General features: G+C 46.4%; 1 protein-coding gene across 2 annotated transcripts in view; it reads left to right on the top strand.

Annotated features, from left to right (window-relative positions):
- The window catches only part of Tinag (tubulointerstitial nephritis antigen), a 39,627-nt gene extending 16,598 nt beyond the window's left edge, over nucleotides 1–23,029 (top strand). For both annotated transcript variants that reach the window (XM_070017272.1, XM_070017271.1), the window contains exons 7-11: nucleotides 1,025–1,205; nucleotides 2,096–2,141; nucleotides 4,859–4,979; nucleotides 17,689–17,734; nucleotides 22,694–23,029. In XM_070017272.1, coding sequence (XP_069873373.1) covers nucleotides 1,025–1,205; nucleotides 2,096–2,141; nucleotides 4,859–4,979; nucleotides 17,689–17,734; nucleotides 22,694–22,831 — 532 coding nt within the window. In that variant the 3' untranslated portion in view covers nucleotides 22,832–23,029. The remainder of the gene's footprint in view (nucleotides 1–1,024; nucleotides 1,206–2,095; nucleotides 2,142–4,858; nucleotides 4,980–17,688; nucleotides 17,735–22,693) is intronic.
- The last annotated feature ends 380 nt before the right edge of the window (nucleotides 23,030–23,409 follow it).

Here is a 23,409-nt window from a genome sequence, read left to right as displayed (position 1 = left end):
AAAGGCCTCCCATCCCATCCCTAAGGGCCCCGATGCCGTGACCTCCTTCCAATCCCCGTGACTCCCATTTGAGTTACCATCACAGATGCTTCAGCAGAGTGACAGGTCACAACTCAACTCCTAGCACTCAACATCCATAGAGATACAGCACCGTCAGCTGAAGATGTTGAAATGCTTGACCATTTTGATGCCTTTGTTTCCATCTTGTCCGCTTCCGTGTTCCCACGCCCAGACAGAGGCTGCTTTTCCCAGAACCCTCTTTAGTGGATCCCCATTAGGCCACATTAGACACACATTGTGTGTCTGAGAGGACCACTTGAGTGGTTGGGCTCTCTTGTGGTCTTCCCCTCTACTCAACACACTTCACTAGATTTGGAGTCTAATAATTGGCACTTTGCTGTGTTCAGTGTTGCATCCAGAAATCAAAATGATTTTTAGTCTCCCGTATAATGTAGTTGATAAATATCTACCTTATTAAATGTTCTATTATATAATATTATAATATTTATACCCTTTTCCCAAGGTATTATGAACCACAGACATATAATCTTTGACGTGCTACGATGGAAGTATCAATAGGTTAATGGGCACGTCAATAGAAAAAGCATCTCCTAATTCTAAGTGTTGTGCAGTGGCTGGGACCTCTCCTCTGTGAACGGGCGGTCATGGACTGCCTTCCTCTCCCATATCATCATTGCTGTTAGGAGCACAGGCGGAAGGAGTCCTTTATTCTAACACTGCCACAGACTGTCGGCCGGCCCGTGTCACCCTGGAAACTCTCCACTGACTAGAGGCCTGGTGAGCACGACAGCGGCGTAGGATGCGGAGATTCGTAATAAGAGATCTGAGGACAGGGAGCCATGAAGGCGCCAGGCCTCCGAGCGCCCCTGGGCTGCCCCCGAGGCCCGGCGCGCAGCTGGCAGGCGTGCTGGCGGGGTCCTGCCCGTTTCGGGGTGCCCGCGGGCGGCGTGGCGGGGGCGGCGGCCCCAACACCCCCTTTGCCTCTCGCGCTCGTTCCCCGCAGGCTGGTGTCGCACGCGTGCTACCCGCTCCTGAGGGACCCGCGGCCCGACGCTCACGCGTGCGCCATGGAGAGCCGAGCGGCCGCGCGGGGCCGGCGGCAGGCCACGAGGCCGTGTCCCAACAGCGTGGAGAAGTCCAACCGCATCTTCCAGTGCTCGCCCGCCTACCGCGTCTCCTCCAACGTGAGTGCGCCCGTCCACCGCGCATGCGTGCAGGCACACGCGCACGCAGGGCACACACCAGTGCGTCCGCACTCCACACGGAAAGTGACATGCACGGGCACCAGTTGGCTCCGGGGGACGTGGGGGTGGCGTGGGGGGGTCACAGGAGGCCGGCCATGGTGGATCACGGGCCGCCTGAGTCACCGTCTCACCAAGGATCACGGAGCACCACGCGAGGGCAGGGCCCCGCGCTGCCTGCAGTGTGCTCCGTGCATCCGTGTGCTCCCCGTGCTCCGTGCATCTGTGTACTCCCCGCGCTCCATGCACTCCGCCCCGCGCTCCATGCGCTCCGTGCACTCCTTGTGTTCCCCGCGCTCCATGGGCTCCGTGTGCTCTCCGTGCTCCATGCACTCCGCCCCGCGCTCCATGCGCTCCGTGCGCTTCTTGTGTTCCCCGCGCTCCATGCGCTCCATGGGCTCCGTGTGCTCTCCGTGCTCCATGCACTCCGCCCCGCGCTCCATGCGCTCCATGCGCTCCGTGCGCTTCTTGTGTTCCCCGCGCTCCGTGGGCTCCGCGCTCCGTGTGCTCCCCGCGCTCCATGCGCTCCGTGTACTCGCGGTATTCTGTGCCTTCCATGCGCTCCGTGCGCTCCGTGTGCTCCCCGTGCTCCCTGCGCTCTGTGTGCTCCCCTCGCTCCATGCACTGTACTCGCGGTATTCTGTGCCCTCCATACACTTTCCGTGCTCCGTGCGCTCCGTGCGCTCCGTGTGCTCCCCGTGCTCCCTGCGCTCTGTGTGCTCCCCGTGCTCCATGCACTCCACCCCGCGCTCCATGCGCTCCGTGCGCTCCCCGCGCTCCGTGCGCTCGCAGGTGGCCGTCTGGAGAATGCTTATTCGCGTTTCTCATTCCAGGAAACCGAGATAATGAGGGAAATCATGCAAAATGGACCCGTGCAAGGTAAGCGCGCATGCCGCGTGGTTTTACTCCGGCCGTCCTGTTAAGAAGCGTGATGCCGAGCTAGTGTACACGGAGATTACTGAAAGAAAAACAACACAAGGGCTGGACAGCTCCGAAGGGTGGGCCATCCGCTCACCTGCTGATAACCTCCCTCAATGCCGTTTTATTTTCACATGAAGGACTCACTTATAAATTGATCTCTTAGAGATCAGTGACCCATTTTAAGTCTTAGTGACCCATCAGAGGAAAGTGGAAGTCGTAGAGTGATCCTGGACCAAAAAAGTGTCCCGCTGAAGTCAGGTGTCCACCACAAAGCTCATTTTGTTCATCTGATCATAGTTAGGACTCATAACTAAGACTAGACATTTAATTCTTTTCATTGTTAGTGAATCAGGCAATGGATGGGGGGAAATAAGGGTTAATAGAAACAAATTCAATTCTTTTCTCTGTGAAAAGCAAATTAAATAAGTAGTATGATGATTTCTGTGACTTACCACAGGCTGTCAAAGTAGACCAATCTTCTCTTACCCTCTGGGATAATGTTTCCTTTTGTTTGCTGAATTATTGGATTTTGTTTTGTGCCAATGTCATGAAGTCTGATAAATTCACAGAATATTTTCTCTGTACCTTGAGTGCATGTGAAACCAGACTGAACAAGGTGTAAGATGGGAATTCAGGTCTTGAATTCTGAAGGGAACTAAATAGATTATCAATGAAGTCAAATTTAGAATAAGTCGCAATGAATTTAAAACATGATACACACTAGAGAAAACTATTGACCAGTTTTTTATATTTTTTTTTACTTTATTCTGAATGTTGATCTAATTTGTATCAGTTCAGTATATAGCAGAAGTCATGTATTTTCTAATTATACTGAAATAACTCATTCATCTAGAAATAAAAGCAAAGAGTTAAACTTCCCTGAATTTAAATTTAATTGCTAGAACTTTGCACCGAGCTAAAGCCTCTGGGTTCTTACATCTGCATGATTTGTTGGATGTTGTAAGTGCAGGGGTGGGGGCGGGGGGGGGGGAAGGAATGGGGAGGGATAGGTTCATGTCTAATTTCCATCTGTGCTTTAGTGAGGGGTATTTATGAGACAGATTTGAAGGAGGGAAGACATTTGACTCAGAGCTAAACTCAAGATGCCAATTTTGACATTCCTTATTAAATAACTTTTGACAAGTTACTTAGCCTTTTCTGCATTTTGTGTCTTTCTCTAGCCAATCAAAATCAATTTGAATCCTAATCACTAGAAGCTAGGTTTTTTTTTTTAACGTGTACAAATTTTACCTATTGCTTCAAAATGAAATGGAAAAGTCCTTCAAGGCAATGAGTTAAAGAAAAAAAATGTGAATGGTTCAGCGCTCACTTTTCAAGGGCGTATTGAGAAGCTGTGTCCGTGCTGGCCTGGATGGGGCCACAGCCCAGGGAGAGCAAAAACCATCCACACACACGGCCCTTGCACAGGTTACACTTCTGTATAATGAATTTGCCGTGGCTTTCCAAGAGTAAACTTGCACTGTGGTAGTGTGCGCACGGTGGTAGTGTGCATAGTCATGTGCTGGTTTTTCATGACACAGCAGAGGTGACTCAGAGGAGTTAAAGGTTCCACAGCGGAGAAGAACCGCCTGAAAGGCCTGCTTGTTTTTGTGAATGGCTAGAACGCTGTTTGGTGCTCATTGTAGAGGCAGCATGATTATCCATTTATTGTTGTTGGACACTTCCTCCTACCTCAGCACAAAAGAAGGTCAAAGGAATAGAATGCCACACAAATAACACTGTGTACGTTCTCCTGAAATCTGTAGGATTAAAAAGAAGTGTAGGTGACGGAAAGAGAACAAAGCAGAAATCTTCGTAGAGTGCAGTTATGTAAAAACTTTAAAGTCCTATCAAAATGTGTTTTAGAGCAGATAAAGATTTAGCTTCTTTGGGGCTATTGAAGAGCTTCAGCCAAGACATGGACCATTAAAAAAGAAGTAAAAAGTGGGGCATTCAAAAGCTATATTTACCTTTGGAGCCTAAGCTTTTCATTTTAGGATCTTTCAGCCGTGAGTGATGTTAGCTTCTGTTTTGTTTTAAACTCACGCGCTCTAAGGTAGATAGTTTGCAGTTATAAGATGTCCGTGTCAAATTCCAGCTTAAGAACTCTTCAGTTCTCACTTTGTGGAGCCAGGGGGAAAGTCTCTGCCTCAAATGGCATCAGCACGATACAGAACTCACCCTTGCGAGAGAATGCGAGGCGTTTCCGGGGTGCTGGTCCCGGCTGTTGACGCGCACAGGGCCCACTCAGCTCTCCAGAGGTGGAAGGTGAAATCCTGTCCCAGCGGTCTTCTGCCAAGGGTTTGTTTTGTATTCAAACTCCCAAGTACCGCTTTGCGTTTTTTACCCGGATGGGGGAGGGGACCGTGGCTTTCCATGTGGTCGGCCGAGGCCCTCTTGGGGTTTTCAGGGCCTGGTAAGGACACTGAAGGTTAACAATAAGCCATCTCTGACCCCACGCTGCCTGAGGCTCAGGGCCCTTCTGGTCTGACTGGAACGGCACAGAAGGAGCATAATGTTCACTTAATCCTATACATAGGTAAAGGGGATAAGAAAACATTAGCCAGCCCTCTTTCAGATTCACGTCCTTGTCATTGTGTGCAGGGAGAATTCCCAAAGACTTTTAAAGCTGAGGTTTTCAACATTGTCCTGTGTCCTGTTGGGTTTCATTTCAGCCATAATGCAGGTCCACGAGGATTTCTTCCACTACAAAACAGGCATCTACAGACACGTGGCCAGCTCACGCGAAGAGTCCAAGTACAGGAAGCTGCGGTCACATGCAGTGAAGCTCACCGGGTAAGGGGGGTTCTTGGAATATTATTTGGCTGTTTTAAAACATTTTTCTAAATTAAAACTAAAAATGAGAACATTAATGCATGTAGATATCAGAAGACTCCTTTGTATGTGTGAATCTGCTACAATTTAAAAGTTATCTAAGCTTTGCAAGGATGTTAAAGACCATTGTATTCTAACCCAGTATCCTGGGAGAGACGCCAAATCTGGCCTCTCACTGACTTGTGAATGTATCCTAAGAGACTGTCCGGAGGGCAAAGGAAATATATCACTGGAATAAAGATTACCAGTGGCGTAATGAAGGAAAATGTTCAGTCCCAAAGTATTGTGATTTGCAGAGGCCATCTTGACTGGAATTATGAATTGTAAGGATTTAGCAGATGTAAAGGGAAGGTCACCTGAAATTCAATATGTGGCTACTTAATATTCTGAGTACTGCAAAACTTACATTCATCCAACTTAGAAGTCACATGCAGTCCGATGAAAAGGCAAGAAACAAGCTCAAATGTGTTAGTTAGTTGTGCTCCGAGAGGAAATAATATCACACAGAGTTCCTCCTCTGAAAGCCAAGGCAGGCGGGAAAGCACCTTCGCCGGCCTTCTCTGATTGCTCCCCTCTGCAGCAACTCCACGCAGAGCCTTGCTTCAGCTCTGGCCGGGCCTGCAGGGGTAAACCCCTTGGTTCTTTGAACATGTCTCACTGGACACTTGGATTGAGCACGCACAGAACGCCGTCCTGGTGGCCGTCCGATCACTCCTCCTTACCCATCTTGGAAGCACACATTGCTGCAGATGTCTTTAGTCACAGCAGATACTTTACTTTACATGCTCTGTTATTTCAGTTACTAATTCAGCATGTTTAAGAATGCCCCAAGACTTGCCTTGATTCAGGAACAATGAAAATGTGTGTGACTCCAAATTAAGGTCATGTAAATGCACTGCGGAACTTCAGATAAAGCTACAGATAAAACAGACAGGAAAAAAAATCCGCCAAACATAGATTTGATTTTGCCATGAAAAAATAAACCTTTCTCAGATTTTAGAACACACACATACCTATTTATACATATGTAAATATATACAAATATATATATGAGACATAAGAGACAGAATATAATTATGTGTGTGAGAGAGAAGGAAAGGAAGAGAAAAGAAAGGGTATCATTAGAAAATGGAAATGCAGAACTACTTAAGATTTTATGAAAAGGACAATATTGCTAGTCTTTTTGTTAGCAATAATACAAAAATGTTTCTCCACGTCCTTGAATCTCTAGATATTTTCTTTTTGTCTGTTTTCGTAGATTTACCCTGCAGCATACTGATCACAGCACTGTGGCTTAAAGGCCTATGGTAGGCTCTGCTTTTGCGGTTATATTGAGCATGGCGCGTGTCTTACTTTGGGGGGAAAGGATGCACTGGCTTTTCTTTTACGGAATTCATCTGTAAGCTAGTCAAAATGCCCCGGTGTTTCTTCACACCTGCCCTGTCTCACCCAGCCTGGGTTTTCTCTGCCTTGTCTGACTCATCACTGGAGCTTGGCAGCAGCTCATTTCTAGATCAATTTGTGTTGTGTCTGCAGCAGCGCAAGGACATAGCTAGAAAAAAATGCAGCTGCGCTGATTTCCTCTTAATTTACAAAGACAAACGTCAAGCCGGAAGTCCTGTTCCAAACCCTCTCTATTCTTCCACTCTCCAAGTGATTACCTCAAAACGTGTCCGTTTTCCTCGAATCCCCAGTACCTCCACTTTCTGTTCTCAGAGGATAACTCTGTGTTCTGTTTCACTGCGAAGACTGAAGTAAACAGAACACCCTGCCTGGCCTTCCCAACTCACCTTTCCACGTGCAGACTGGACGCTCTTTCTTCCAGGGTTTACCCACGTGAACCATCCCCGTCTCAGCCTAGATTCTTCTTCTCCCCGAGACCCCAACCACTCTGAACTGTTCAGCAGTCTGCCCTGGTAATTTCTCAGGGACCACTTGTATGCTGGGAAGGGCTGAGCAGCTTTTGAGAGCAGAGCCCTTGCCTCTCCACTCTGCAGCTCATTTGTGTTCTCTCCTCCATGGCAACTCCTTGCAAGCTCTGCCCAGACCTGTTTCCTTCAAACTGCACCCCTTCTTCTTTTTATTCCTGCTTTCCCCGTCACACAGTGACTTGTTCAAAGATTCAATGGTCTCTACCTCAGTAAATCCAGATTCCAGATCTTTCCCCCTTTTTCAGACAAAAAAAATGGCTGTGGTCTTTGCGGGCTGCGGCCCCTGCCTGTCTGTGTGGGCAACCCTTCCTCAACCTTCTACTACCACTCATTCTCTGGGGAACTCTTCCTTTTTTTCAGCATTAGAAAAAGACGATGCCAACCAAATGATATTTCCAGCCCACATCTGTGTCCTGAGTTCTGCACACACACGATCCGCCATCTCGTTGACACCTCTGACCTGTGTCCTGAGTTCCGCACACACACAATCCGCCATCTTGTTGGCACCTCTGACCTCTGTCCTGAGTTCCACACACACACGATCCGCCATCTCGTTGGCGCCTCTGTCAGATGCAGGCCGAATATTCCCAGACTGAGCTCCTGGTTCTCTCCCACTTGCTGAACAGCCTCAGTTTTTTCCCTATCTAGTGGATGGCAACTTTCATATTTCTGGCGGGAAAACTGGGAATCGTTCTCTGCTCTTTCCCCACAGCTGCCTTCCACCATGCCACACGCAGCTGGCCCTGCCGGCCATTCTCACCCTGACCCACCCGCGTCCCCGTCTGAATCCCCACGCTCATGACTGGAGGCTGCTTTCCACAGTCTGTGTCTTTACCGCTGCCCTGGACACTGTTTTCAGGATGAAATAACCAGGGTTTCCCCTCAAGGTCTTTGTCAGAGCTTGTCTCACTTTCTATGATTTCCCGTTTCACCTGAAGCAGAAGTCAAGGTTCTTAGAACAGTGGCTGGGACTTCCCACAGGACCAACCTGCTGGCCGCAATTCTTGCTCCCGGCCCCCACTCTCCTTACATTAGGAATGCTCCTCCCCCCCCCCCCCCCGCCTCAGCCTACAGTGTAAAAGGCCTCCCACCAGATGCCAGCCCATTCCTCCATCGAATCTCTTCTTGGTTAGTTATCACCTGCTCAGTTCTCTTTTAAATCTATGACTTACCCTCTGCTCAGCTGGTCTCCATCCCTGTCACCTAGTCTGTTTTCCTCGACTCTCATGGAATGATCATTTTCTCACATACTGTGTGATTTCATTAGCTGTTGAGGTTGATGGTGTAATATCTGTATCTGGTGCTGGAGTGAAGCTCTAGAACATGTGTGTGATATCTCACCTGACACTGGATTGAAGCTCTAGAACACCCCTGTATTTTCTGTATCTGGCACTGGAGTGAATCTCTAGAACATGTGTGATGTCTTACCTGGCAGTGGATTGAAGCTGTAGAATGAAGCTCTGGAACACTCCTGTATTTTCTCTATCCAGCTGGCGCTGGAGCGAGGCTCTAGAATGAAGCTCACAGATATTGTGGAGTCACCTGGTGTACACTTAATGCTTTTTCTGGGAAAAAGCAAAGGACTGATCTTTAACCTGTACTGGGGCTAATCTTCCTTCGTGATTACTAATCTTTAACGGACAGCCTCCATCCACATCCTCATACCTCTGCCCTCTGAGTTACTGGAATTACAGGCATGAGCATTCCTAGCTCAGAATCATTTTTTTGTGGGTTTTCTCCAGTGATGTCTTTTAGCTAGGAAAAAAATTATCCTCACAAGCTATGAGGTGGTGGATATATATATGCATATATATATACATATATATAATCATTATTATTCTGAGAACTCTAAGAACTCCAAGGTTGGTGAGGGCATCTCTTGATTTACTGAAAGTGGTCTCAGCCACCTGCTAGCCACACATGTCACCTTTTCTTCACTTAGTGCCTATTGACCTTCACGCTGAATTTGGACAAGATATAAATGTGTTTGCATGTAGCCACACTGGCTTGTGGATTCCCCACAAGAAACACATCAGTCACAGGAAGGTGTTGCGCCTAGAGAAACAACCTTACCTCACAGGGTGAAAACGAACAATGAACAAGGCCAGTTTTGTGTGTAGGCAAATTACGTTGGTGGGATGTGTATATTTCCCACAACAGTGTTTGTCGGGAGTCTGGGCATTGTTGGGTGTCCTGAGGTTGAAGATTTTAATTCATTTTTTCCATTAGTGGTCCCCTCTTAGGTTATTAGGACGTTCAGGAATGAATGCATCAGTGAAATAGGGAGTAATCAAATAGCTCGCGCAAGTTCAAGCTCCTTATCAGGAGCTTAGTGTTTCTGGATTGTACCTCACACATTTATCTCCTTAAGCTGTTTGGTGCCTTTGCTGGAAAAGATAAAGTTATCAGACTTTCCTCCCTTGAACAGATGAATGTGAGTTTATATGCAGTGATCAGCCCAAGGAACAGAAGGAGGACTAATGCACAGTGTCATTTTCAAGAAATGTAGGGAGTAATGCTTTGAAGAACACATTATTTCATATACTGGTGCTAGAAGAACATGTCGCTGCTTAAACTGAGAAACTCCGTTGACTATAGGAGGGATGCCGATTGTAGAGGTGTTATAGTGGGAAAGAAAAGGGTGTCATCAGCAGGACCTGGTGTTTGAGGATTGTCATTCTCATGGTGTTCTCCATGAACATTCCACAATCCATGCTCCTCCATCTAGCCTTGTCCAGAAACCAAAGGCTCTGAGCTTTCTTAATAAAAATATCAATCATTATTATTATTGTTATTGAGTGATGTACAGAGGGGTTACACGGTCATAGGTCAGGTAATGAGTACGTTTCTTTTTGGGCGATGTCACCCCTTCCTTTGCAGTTCTAAGCTTTATTTAATTGCTAGGCCAAAGTTGATCAGGCAGTGCATGAATTTCTCCTTTATTTTGCCTGTGATTCTCATGACTCACTCAGAATTCAGCTGAATAAATTCAGCGATTAAAATTTTAGCAAATTAATGGAAATCACTGGGCAAAAGTTAACTTTTCTTCATCATCATTTCTATTTATGGAACAGAATTATACCACCAGTAGATACCACCAATGGGTTATAAAATCACCTTAAGCATAAATGCCATGCTAAATAAATAGGTGCGAAGGTATGCAGATGTGCATTTATTAAGCAAGTATTTTTGTCTACCTATGTGTCAGCTACTATTTTAGGTGATGTAGATATATTCATGAGTAAAATAGACAATGATCCTGACCCTCATAAAAATTATATTCTACTTATAAATTTTTGCATGAGTCAGAGTTTTAAAACTATACTCTGTGTGTGTGTGTGTGCACGCATGCATGCGCGCATTTGGGGTGTCAAAATGGCAAGATTTTTATTTATAAATATTCAGTGGTTTTCCAGGGACGAGGAGACAAACTATTGTGAATAAAACCTGGAAGGAAAACAAACAATATAATTAAAGAAGAAGTTTTCTAAGTGGGCTGTGAATAACTGCTGTTTCTTTTTTAAAATTTAATTGAACCCCCTCCACCAAATACACCAAAATTCCAGCACAGAATGGTAGAAACTAGCCAGGCCGAAGAAATCTAGTTTGAGGGAAGTATCAGAGGGAAAAAAAACACCTCAGAAATTTCTGTAAACTTTGGTGCAAATTTTATGCGAAATAAAATGGGACATCAGTAAAATGATCTAAGTTTTCATTTTCTGTGTTCAGCAGATATTAAAAGCTAGTCCTGGAAAGTGCTGGTTCTGTGTTGAGTGCTAGGCAGGGTGAGCAGGATCTAAAACCTCTTTCCCGACACCGTGCACACAGCTACATGTGAACGCAGGGCTGCATAGAGCTAAGAAGTGGACTGAGAGTAAGTTAGGAGAAAATCTACCATTTCCTAATGGAGTAGGAACGGGAGAGATAGGGCCAGAGGCAGAGTGGTTTAAAATAAAACAACACTGTCATTGGTGTAGGAGTTTTTAGAAGCTGGAATGCTGAAAGAAATCCAGAGAACCTGCGGCGAGGCTGGTCTTACAGGGGATGTGCGGCAGCTCTGCTCAGCCAGTCGGAGCCCAGCGACATTTTCTATCAGACTTTGTCTTGCAGACGTACGGCCAGGTTACCCTTCGGAGGGGGGGTTCATGGGATCCCGGAAGGCGTTGTGAGAGATGTAAGGAGAGTAGAGGTGGCTTGCTGCTGTCCAGAGGTTTGATTGCCTCTCCACGGCATTCTGCCCTGGTGTGTGCCAGCGGCTCAGCTCCGGGAAGCAGGAGAGGGAGTTGAGTTCATCATTTCCAGAAGTGACATAAAGAGTCACAAAAACGAAGCACATGTTTAGGATACTGCAGTATGTGTTTAGAAAAATGATGCAGGCTTTAATAAGACACACACTTGGAGAAAATGGAAAATAGGTTGAGCTTCAAGCTCTGGGAATGCTGTGCTGTGTTTTTATGATTCTCTAATTTTTGTTCCTTACTGGATTCAAATTTTAATCTAGTTCCTTATGAGAAAAGCGTGATCATGCAATAGCAGGGTGGTGATACTTTAAGAATCAGTTTTGCCGAGTAACTAAAAACCATCTTCTTAAATAATAGGTGTCTAATTATATTATCAAACTGTTTGCCTATTTTGTAGTCATAGCGTTTGGTATTTTCATATCTATCAATCCATCTATTATATATATATCTATAAGGAAACTTGCCCTTTACAATAGCATAAATAATCTTTAGCAGTGACTTTCTAATATATTTTATTCCAATTTTCTATACATATAAATTTCAAGGAACTCCCAGTCACAAATTACTATTTAGGACAGTACCACAATGATTTGCTGTGGTTTTATTGGGGCCATTACTTTTGTCCTCATTTCTTACTCTTCTCTATCTTTTTTTTCCTGCATGCATCATTTATTTTTATCTCTGGCTATTTGAATAACAACAAAAGGCTAAGCTTGAATTTTCATGCTGTTATGTTTAACCTCTGTTGAATTCTGAGCAGATGTTTTAATTTGAGATTTTTAATGCATGGGGAAATCTAAGATAGTTAAATGAACATTTCTACTATGGTTACTTAGCAAATGCAAATGGATATGTGATAATTAGTGTAGATAATGTCAGACATTTAATTTGTGTTTGGATTTCAACAGCAAGGTACTTAGTTCTTTCATACCCTTTCTTTTCTGTTGGAGGGCAGGTGACACATGTACAGTTAAATATAATTCCTTGATTTTTCTTGAGGGAAATTGAGCCAGAGAAAGATTTCATGGTTTTGGTGTTCTGAGCAAGTTTTCATTACACATTTGAAACCTACATAGAAGCATATGCACAATGTACTTACAAAGATATTATGCATTTGAAAATAATGTTTAGTCTCTTGAATAATAAAAGTAATCAAGTAGATATGTGATTTTTCTTGAGTTAAGCTTTTTTTTGTGTTTATAGTTTGTAAGGAGAAACTAGCATTTCTATCTAGGTGGAGTCTGGAACTTCTGAACATATTTAAGTGAAACATCAAGTAAGCAATTGTATTTATAATATATATGACACATACTGTATATGTTAAAAATGGACTTTAAGACTTCAGATCCAAGCCTGTGAATATGATCAGCACTGACATGGTGGTGAAAGTCCTGGAAATATTTAGGATTTCATGGGAAAGAATATGGCAAGATGGTAGTTCAAGGCCAAACCCTGAAGAAAAGTAACATTTGAAGGTCACCAGGAAAAGAGTGGCTGGTGGTGCTGCCCAGGGGAAGGAGAAAACTGGAGGACCGCACTTCACACAGTTCGGGGAGTGAGCGGTCTGTGAAAGCAGGAAGGGGCGGGGGGGCGGGGCAGAATACTGCACAAGTTGTTTGAGCTAAATCGTATCTCCTGACAAATTTGATCTGAACCTTACCAGAAAGCAATAAATAAATAGATAAAATGCAATCCTTTAATTCATTTAGACACTTCTCAGATTGATTGTCACCTCACTCTTTAATATATGTTATTGATCGGGTGCCAGCGCTGTTAGGCACTGAGGTGCGGTGGGCAGCGTGAGTTAGAGGCAGTAGACCGCCCCTCTGTTGGAGGCCGCTGACCGTGGGCCACGCAGCGAAGCCGCGTACAGGTCCCAGGGGGGGCCTGCAGGAGATCTCCCCGACCGGAGCGAGCATGTGGACGCCCCAGGGCGGATGGCATTGACAAATGGAGTTTATGTTTCCCCGTCTCTTTTCAGAGCCGATGAACCCTGCTGTCTGGTCTGTCAGCACTGAGTCAAGCTGACAAGATGCTTTGTGCTGCGCTGGTTTTCTGTGGTCTGACGTGGGCTGTTCACGGCTTGTCATCTCATTCGATGGCTAGATCTGTGCAAAGCTGTCACCCCTGTTCAGAGGACACGTCAAAACCACACCCGGCAACAGCTCAGAAAGCCAGCTTCTCAGCTTCTCAGGCGTTAAAATGTGGTATGAAAGCCAGGTGCCGGCGGCTTGCGCCTGTCATCCTAGCTACGCAGGAGACGAGATCTGAGGATCACGGCTCAAAGCCAGCCCAGGCAGGAAAGTCCACGAGACTCTTATCTCTAGTAAACCACCAGAAAACTGGAAGTGGTGCTGTGGCTCAAGTGGTAGAGTGCTAGCTTAGGATGAAAAATTACCCAGGCCTCTGGTTCAAGCCCCACTACTGACAAAAGAAAATATGGCATGTAAAACATGGTATGTATGTGTGAGACAGAGAGAGAGCGTGGATTCAAGTGAAGAACAGTACTCCTCCTGATTGTAATGCACTGTTGTATTCAGTCTCAAGGCGTGGCTCGGGTACAAACGCCTGATCTTTCTTTCCACAGCTCAGATTTCTCAGCTCTTGCATTGAGATCCTTTTCCTGTTGCCAGTATTGAATGTGACAGTATACTCTCTACCTAGTAGATTGCTCATTATATGTTTTCTTTCATTTTTAAAGTTTATGCCTTCTCCAACTATTTATTAGTAGGAATCTATTTTCATAATTATTTTTAATACGTTCTTCATACATGATTCTAAATATGGTAGCTATTAATTTATGAAGAGCTGTTGCTTTTACCATTATTTTTCAATTACTATTTAGGACCTAGGTTATTTTGAGAACATAAGCAAATATATAAGGTTGAAAAGAGAAATGTGAGTATAGGAACATAAAACAATTCATTTGAGAACAATACACTAAAATTCTTTATGATCTTAGATAATAGAATTCTATCTGTACCAAGAGAGCCAAATTAGCTCATTTATTCCTGAATCACTAGCTTATATAAAATCACTGTGGTTAAACATAATAAATTCGTCATGAACAAATGACTCACCTGTTGAAATTGACTGCAGATAATTTCCTGCATCAGCAGAGAACTTGGGAGTCAGGTCGCCACGAAGGTGGAGGAGATGCTTGGGTGGTGTTGTCAATGACAACACGCAGTGCTCATGTCTACAGCCCTTTGCTACGGGCGGCCGAGATGGAATTTCATTCACCCCTTGGTACAATGCTATCCTCCCCAACTAGTTTTATAAGTTCTTTTTGTTGATTCTGGCTTACATCTAACACCTCTTTGGGAAGTATTTTTGTCAGGCTTGTAATCACAGTGTAGCTCATGTGGAGATATGGGGGCATGCCTGTCTAAACATGCAGAGATTGGGGGAGGTCTCAGTGTTCAGAGGTGGGCGGGGCCGCAGAAGTAAGAAGCATGGTCAGTTATTTCTGTCAACTAGGCAATGGGTCAGCTGCCTTGAAGAAAGAGGCCCTGTGGAGTTTTCCTCCGTGTCTCTGTGTAGCACATAATGCAGGAGTACCTTTCAGGATCTCGGATTAGGATTTGATCCTGGCTCTAAAAATATTATTGCACATAACATGTATTCTTCCGAACTACCATGTACATGACAGTTATGTATAAATGATATGTATTTCTATGTTACAGATTTTTATCATATGTATGATAGTTCAGATACAGGGATGACACATGGGGAGTTTCTGTTGAAAAGAATGTGTAGCTGTGGAAATCGACAATGTCTTGACTGCTTGAAAGTATCTGGGATAGTGCGTATCACTTTAGTAAGACCAAAGGGAAGGTCAGCCAGTCTGTGTGCCAATAAGAAAAAAGGGAAATTGTCAAAAAGAAAAACACTCATATTCTGCCATTGATGCCTGTTACCTGTGCTGTAAGTGACACTTGTGGTTTACTTTCATCTGCAAATAAATGCATTAAGTGTGACTCCCGAAGTCACAGTCACAAGCATGCTCGCCACATTTCTGGCTTCAGAGTAAACCTCTGGATGGCACGAATATGGGCCCTGTGAGAATACATTTTGTGATCATCTAACTGTTCCCCATTCCTCATGCCAACTGCAGACACCTCCACTTCCCAACCCGTCCGCTTTCTAGCATACCCCTCCCCAGCCTCTGCTTCTTGTGTGCAAGCCTCCTGGTGTTCGAAGACCCGGCTGCCTTCACTCCATCCCACGCTCTTCTTTGTAGTTATGACTTCATCTACCTGAGACTCATTTCTTACTGGAAATGATCCCAGGCTTTCCTTCTTTCTTCAGGTCATTACTGTATTATTTGCATTATTCTGTTACTGTGGCTTGCATTTTTAAATGCCTTTTAGACACCAGTGGCATCTACCGTTGAAGTGTTACTTGATCTCAGTGGGCCTTGCTTTTCTTGTCTGTGAAGAAATCAGGTTAAAGTCCTATTTTGGTGGGCCATGGGGTTTTGAGCGTCCAACTCTGCAATGAGCCAACTTACTGAAATATTTAAATGAAAGAGGAGGAATGTTCCATAAAATTCCACTCAGCAAAGCAGTTCTCGGGCCAGCTCCACCCCGTGGAGAGCCGCTGTCACGGTGGTCTCCTTCCTGCTCTGTGATTCCACGAGGAGCAAACAGCCATTTGTCTTCCTGACACCAGTGAGGTGAGGTTCTCCCTTAAAGCAAAAGGTCCCACGGTAGTTGGTCGTCCTTGCTGGTGATGTACAGGTGAGCTACATTTGGCTAAGCTGTGGTGGAGCAGCCCTCAACCCTGAATCTCCCTCCAAGTGCTGTGCTTTGATGAGAATGTCTTCTCTGATCTCCGCTACGAAGGGCTGCATTTCTCCCATAAAAGATGGTCCTACTTCCCCTCTTAGTTATAATTGACAGTGATGGATGATGGCATCTGTCTTTGCGTCTGCTTTGCTCACCAGTGCACTTCATGTGATTTTGCACCTTTGAGCACACATCTGCCAATATACAGAATGCAGAGGGGCCGCTCCCTCCGTCAGGTAGCAGATCATTCCGGTAATGTCACAAACAGAGCGCAGTCATCCATCCTTTCCTGTCGTATTTCTTCTTTCAGGCCGGTTTCCAGATGAGATGCTGTTGGCATGCCTTTTGCCTCTTGATAGACGGAGTGGTGGGAGTGGAGTGTGGGGCGCGTTTGGGGAATGGCTAGAGGGGTCGCCACCGGCACGTGTACACCATCCCCTGTGATAGTTCCTGCAAAACCATCGTTCAGACATCTCCATCCATCTGTCAGGAAGCAAAAGGCACAGGAGCCTATGGTAGAAGGGCCAATCAGAAAATGCATTTGATCTTAAACGTAGTGAATCCTGGCTTGATGTATGTTTTGCTTAAGGAGGGACTATGGTGAGGGGGCCGGGAGGTCTCATCACCATTGACGCCCCCTTCATCACCTTCGCCAGCATCCGCCGTCACTGCCAGCTCTGGCCAGCACTGGCTGCCAGAATGGGCCTACTATGCCAGTATGGGACAGGTCAGGTGGCAGGCGGAGAATGAACTCTAATCTGGATCTAGCCGGGCGAGGCAGGGTTGAGGCCTTTCTTCCTTGTAAAGCTGATGCAGTCCGAGATCACTGCGGCTGGGTCTGTGATGTGTTTCTGAGTGAAGGAGCCACGCAACCTGTGAAGAGGAATTTGATGTTTGAGTTTCTCAGCAAATAGAACGTGCAAAGAATTCCTACCTTACTGGCCTCCTTAACAGAAAATGCATTGTAGGTTCAAGTTCTTCAGCGTGCTTCATGAAATGAGGCCAGTCCGGGGAATCTAGCATTTGATTTCCATACATTCAAGAGATTACAGAAACTTGATACATTGTTGCATAGTCAAATGCTCTGAATATAAGAATATGTTTGTGTAAAATGCCCCCATTTCTAGTAATTATCCGCATTTAAATTGTGACCTTTGTCAGTAGTCTTAGATTATTTCATTTAGGGTAGCGTCTCCGAGGACAGGTTTTAAAGATAGTATCTTTTATTATCTTTTAAGTAGTTGTACAAAGAGTCGCCATTCCTGGAGGCAGTTTTATCAGTAGAGTGCATCTCCCTCCACGTCACACTGTTCTCCTCCATCCCTCCCAACCCCACCCCTGTGCGATAGTTTCTTGCTCCACGAGGGTACGCGCTGATTTTCTTGACTGCATTCCATGTGGCTCAAGTGGTAGAGCACCGGCCTAGCAAGATAGTATCTTTCCAGTACAGTAAGATGCCTAGCTGAGTTGTCTGAGGGTGTCTCTGTCTTTGTCAATAAGATTCATGTCCGTTTGCATCCTCCTTATAGATGAGTCTCTTCTGTGAATATAAATAACGTTGCATGGAAGCAGAAGATGATGATGTGTCACTGCTGCGGGGCAGGGCTGACACTTTCCTTATTAAACTAGCTGGAAGAGAAGGAAAAGTGAAATGCAAATAAAAACCTTTACCCCGATATTCACGATTGTTATCACTTATTATTTGTAGATGGGGCACACTGAGAGGCGCACAAGGGAAGAAAGAAAAGTTCTGGGTATGTATCCCTTCTATTAGTTAACATGTAAGGGAAGAATGATTTTAGATTGTAAGAGATGAGCAGTTTTTATTTTTCCATATTGATTGAGCATCAACGGGACTGTCTTGACATCTATATTCAAGTAAATCTTAGACTTTCCTCCCCCCCTCTCTATATATCAACAAATGTGTGATGGCTGTGACATTAATGTTGTATCTTATCTATAGCATAATGTATACATATATATATATATATCTTAAAAGCTAAATGGTCCTTGTATCATTAAAATATACATCTTTATGGAGAAAGAACATCTCATCTTAAATATTGCATGATGCTATAAGTAAGAGACTTTTTGAAGCAGATTGGAGTATACCATTGTAAATATCCAGTTAATTATGAGTTGTGTCAATTGTCTCCAAGTCGTTATGCATTCATCTTTCTTCACAAGTAGTCTGAAGTCTAGGCGGAGATACGTAGCCTGTAACGTGAGTTTGATGTCACAGCGGTGACAGCGGTTTGATGTGACAGTGGTGAGTTTGATGTCACAGCTTACGAGCATTCCTCACCACACCGGCAGACACTTGACAGCGCCCCCAAGCCAGTCACTAATGTGGCCACAACTGATGTTTTTCTGATTGATAGTTGATTTTTTTTTTTTTTGTCAGTTGTGGGGCCTGAGCTCTGGGCCTGGGTGCTGTCCCTCAGCTCTTCAGCTCAAGGCTAGCACTCTACCACTTGAGCCACAGCACCACTTCTGGCTTTTTTCCGCTTATGTGGTGCTGAGGAATTGAACCCAGGGCATCATGCATGCAAGGCAAGTGCTCTACCACTGAGCCATCCCACCAGCCCCAATGGAGTTTTTTTAATAGAAGATATTTACATTTAGATGGAGCTTTTAAAAATATTTCCCTCATTGAAATAAACTTCAAATCAACAAGACAACAGTTTTCACTGATTAAAGAATGGAAGAGAATGTGAGTTATTAGAATACCTACAATTAAGTTGTCCTTTTTAAAAAATGAATTTGAAGGATATTCGGTTTCGTTACTGAGTAATACTTAGAGATCATCTAAGGTCTTTGCTGTGTGCAGCTGACAGTGGGTCTTTGTGGGGAGGGGATGAGTGGATGTGCAGAGAAATGTTCTGTAAGTCTCCCTGGCTCGTCTGACCATTTCCAGCCTGGCCTTGTACTTGCAGTCCATCCATGTGGATGCGTGTGCATACATGGATGCAGTGGGTGTGCATACACACACACAACACCTGAGCCAGAAACAAAGCCCTGATACCCAAACCAGATGGAGAGGCCGAGACTCCCAGGGCAGTCTTAGCCTGTGTCTTGCACATGATTGGAGTCAGTGTGAGTCTCCCACACAGGTGACCACACACGCCCATGACATGACAGAGGGCCAGGCAGCGGTACTAGTGCACAAGCAAAAGGCATATCTTTTTCGCAGAGTGAAAGGAAAGAGAAGGCAAACTGAAACAAACCACAGACACAAGCCCAGTGAGTTCACTTGGATGGGCTGAGCCGCCTCAGGCTTGTGCGTTAGACTTGGGGAGTGTTGACTTGCCTTGCAAAGGTGAGGTCCCCCGGGAACGGGGTTACGGGGAAGAGAGCGTCCCAGGGCTTCTGGGGTGAGGTCCCCCGGGAACGGGGGGTACGGGGGAGAGAGCGTCCCAGGGCTTCTGCTCCTTGGGGCTTCATTCAGGGCCTGGCGTGCACTCTAACGCTTGGCTCTCTAGGGTGGATAAGAGAAGTTGCAGTGTCCCTTCAGATCAGATTCTTTAGCTGGAAAAAGGGCTGTATGTAGGGTCACCTCCCAGGGAGGGCAAAGAGCAATTATTTCTAGAAGAAGTGAAAGCACGCATTCCTTATCTCTGCATTCTGTGCATTTTTTGAAGAGTTTAGGATTCTGCAAACCTCCGAGAAACCCGATAAGCTTCATTTTCCCACACTCTTCTGAAGATGTCTAGACATTTACAGACAGCCTGACAGCACTGTCCTGTGTTACAATAAACGTGCCCCGAGGCCTCCAATCCTGAGTCAAGCGTGGTGAAGAGCAGCGTGCTGTTCGTCTCACTGGGTGACACTTCAGGATCCTGGCCAGGCCGTGCTGTGTTCTGATTCCATCCTGTCTACCTCCAGGGGGTGGGAAATTGCACAGGCCAGGCCGCACGCTTGCTCAGGGACTGGAATCCGGGTGTGTGTGTGGGGTGAGGGTGAATCTTGAAATCCTTCTATCCCTGAACCCGTTCACCACTCATGACCTGAAATCTCAGTGAAGGAGAAACGCTCCAGGGCCTCCATTTCCTTACGAAGTCTGTCTGTCCCGCAGATCCGCACAGCAAACGCTGTGTCCTTACAGCCCAGGCTGCCTCCCTCCCGGGCAAGGAGAGCACTAGCTGCCTGGTGAGCAGCGTGGTGGAGAGCCACGGGCAGGGCACGGCGGGAACGGGAAAGGGGGGCCATCGGATAAGAAGTGCCACGACTGTGTCCGCAGGGAATACGATTGTGCATGGCGAAAATCCCACCAACTCTAAGAAATAAGAAAGCGTACTCAGCCAGGCTTCCGGGTGTATTGTAACAACAGGAAAAGCTAGAGGAGCCCCACGCTAAGCATGCCGGGCCTGTCATTCCACATGGCTGTCTCCCGTCAGGAGGTGGGCAGGTGATCTGTGCGTGGAGGGGCTCTATGCGTGGCTCACGTCTTGGTTTAGGTGGAGATTACGCTGGTATAAACTTCACTAACCCATGAATAGATGTGCTAACTTGGACACTTAAAGCACAGAGCCCAAGGCTCAGAGCAAAAAGTTTTGTAATTAAGTGCAAGCAAATGTAGAGATTTAAAAGCAGCAAAGTGGGTGAGGACAGAAGAGGAGGAAGGATAAGGTGAATTATAAAACAGGAGCGGCTTTGCAGGGGTCCTGGCTAATTTACAGAGACCCGCCTTCTCTAATTACAGCGCCTTTCTTCTCCACCTCTGCGTGGCTCTCATTAGCATGGAAATTTGCACTTGCTTGAAGAAAACTCTCACAGACACTTCTCAGGTTCACCAAAGATCTAATGATGAAATTAGGAGTGTGAATAATCTTCAGCTATGCAAATGAGGGTGGGTACAGGGCTATGTATCATAGCGCTGTGAATTTTAAAGTATTAGGCCTTTTAAAAGTGAGCTTGTGGGCTGGGAAGGTGGCTCAGTGGTAGAGTGCTTGCCTTGCCTACATGAGGCCCTGGGTTTGGTTCCTCAGCACCAAATAAGAAGAAAAAGCCGGAAGTGGCACTGTGGCTCAAGTGGTAGAGTGCTAGCTTTGAGCTGAAGAGCTGAGGGACAGCGCCCAGGCCCAGAGTTCAAGATCCACATACATATACACATACATACACACGTGTGGTTGTGTGTATGCACAGACATGCGCATTACACATCTATGTGGTTGGAGACTATACACATGTGTAATCTAGCGTATGGATGTACTGGGCCTGACATGATATGGAAAGCCGAGTTCAGTTCAGATCGCCGGTGCTAAGACTCCTACACACTTGTGTGTGCACTCATTTCCAGCCGTGCCACGCCCAGTTTGTCTTTGATGTTGTAAATGGAATTCACAATGACACACGTCTTTAAGATTGGTCTTTAGGGTGCCAGGGCTGGCCAAGGAGGTGAAGAACCTGTGGGTGGTAAATAGCTGCTCCTCCAGCGGCTGTGAGTCAGCCTGGCTTGCGGGAGGACCCACGGACAGGGCCACAGCCGAGCGTGGCGGCTGCGGCTGCGAAGCGTCTCATTTCCGGGCTTGTCCACTTCACCTCACTGTGGTCACCGACCTGCCCTCCCCATGCCCCTCCAGCTGCCCCGAATCTCCCTCTCCTTGCTCCATTAAGATCGCAGAGTCACTATGAACTTACTCAGGCATGAGATCCATGTGTTCTTCTGGACCCATCCCAACTCTAATCATCCTTATTGTTTAAAAAGAACAAGAGGAAAAAGTCTAATTCTGTGGCTCTTGCTTTCTGAAGATCCGTCGAGTATTCTTTCCTGGACCTGGGTGGGTGACTCAATAGGAACATTCCTTGGGAGACCCTCCAAACAGCCAAGCACAGGGGCACGTGTCTGTAGCCCTAGAACTTGGGAAGTGGGGGCAGGAGTATCCACGCTCTAGACCAGGGCGGGCTGCGGGCGAGACCCTGGTCCAAAGTGGGAAACCAGTTGGAGGCTTGTGGACTGAGGTTCAGAGCCAGCTCAGGAAAGGAACGTCCAGGAAACTCGTATCTCCAGTTAGCCACCAGCAAGCCGCACATGGAGGTAGAGCGACAGCCTTGAATGGAAAAGCTCAGGAACAGCGCTCAGGCCCTGAGTTCAAACCCTAGCACCAGCACACAACAAACATCTAAAATCAAACTTAACCCAACAAAACTGTCTGCTGGTCTCCTGCCTCTGGTTTTGGCCCCTTAAGTCAAGCTATCCCACCCACAAGAACAATGTAATGAACACACACACTTGCCCTGTGGAAGTTCTTCCACATCCTCCTGAGCCGTCCAGACACGTGAGATACAGCTCTAGGGACCTCACCCTTCCGGAAGCTTACATTTCCACCTGACACGTGGCTGGTGTTGGCATCTCCCATTCGATGTTATTTTGTCTAAACACAGAGTCACAGAAGCTGTTGGTCTTCCTGTACCTAGAGCAGGCTTGGCTGTGTAGCCGACGTCTGCAGCTCTAGCTTGTGAGCATCTCTGGCTCAACGTTTCAAACACTCATGGTTAGCTCACAGTATGGGCTATTGCCAGTCTCCACGCTTCATGTATTAATGGAATGTAAGTTGTTTATTTAGAAAATACTTAGGTTTTTAAATAATAGAGCCTATAATAAATGAAAGTCAGCTAAAGCTGTCTGTGAGTTTCCTGGATTTTTATGGACAGGAGTAAAAATAAAATTCAACGTGTGATCCTCAGCACTTGTACTTTTTGTTTTTCTTGCAGATCGCTGCCAATTCCTGGGGAAAGTCTTGGGGAGAGAATGGCTATTTTAGGATTCTCCGCGGCGTCAATGAATCTGATATTGAGAAGCTCATCATTGCCGCGTGGGGTCAACTGGCACGTTCCGACCATGAGCCGTAGCCGTCCGTGTCCGCCGTCCGGGTCCGAGGGCCGAGCACCTGGGCAGGTCTCATGGCGGCTTCAGCCGCGCCGTGTCCCGGGGTGCATTGACAGCGTCTGTCTTCATGTTTTGCCCGGGTTCTATTCTTGGGCTTCCCTTCCATTTCTGAGTTTGTGAGAACACGAATAAAAGGCAGCGGAGGGGCTGATGCCTTTGAAGCTCCCGGGTCGTGGGTGATTTTCTCACACGAGTGTCCTGTCTGCCTTGCTGTCCGTGGAGAGCGTGGCAGGTGTGCGGGAAGCTGGTGCGCTCTCTTCCCGAGGTGCTGCGGTCTTCCCGGGCCCCCAGGGCTGCTCCGGATGGAAATGAACTGGGCGCCCGCCAGGAGCCCCTTTTGGGCCGGCTCAGCCCAGCTCACCTTTCATTTCCCTGGCGTGTGAACTCACAGCCTCACACTTGCGCCCCGCCCACCCCGTGGCCCCTGTGCACCCGCCTTTGCTCATTTGCTTTCTGCTACTTTCCACACAGGCCGGTTACTTCTTGCAGAGTTGGATGACAGGCAGACACCATCACACAGCTTTCTATTGGTTAAAATCAG

This window comes from Dipodomys merriami, unplaced genomic scaffold (assembly GCF_024711535.1).
Source record: "Dipodomys merriami isolate MVZ:Mamm:240054 unplaced genomic scaffold, mDipMer1.0.p SCAF_122, whole genome shotgun sequence".
Lineage (NCBI taxonomy): Eukaryota > Metazoa > Chordata > Mammalia > Rodentia > Heteromyidae > Dipodomys > Dipodomys merriami.
Note: the sequence above shows the minus strand (reverse complement) of the source record. Positions and strands in the feature narration are given on the sequence as shown.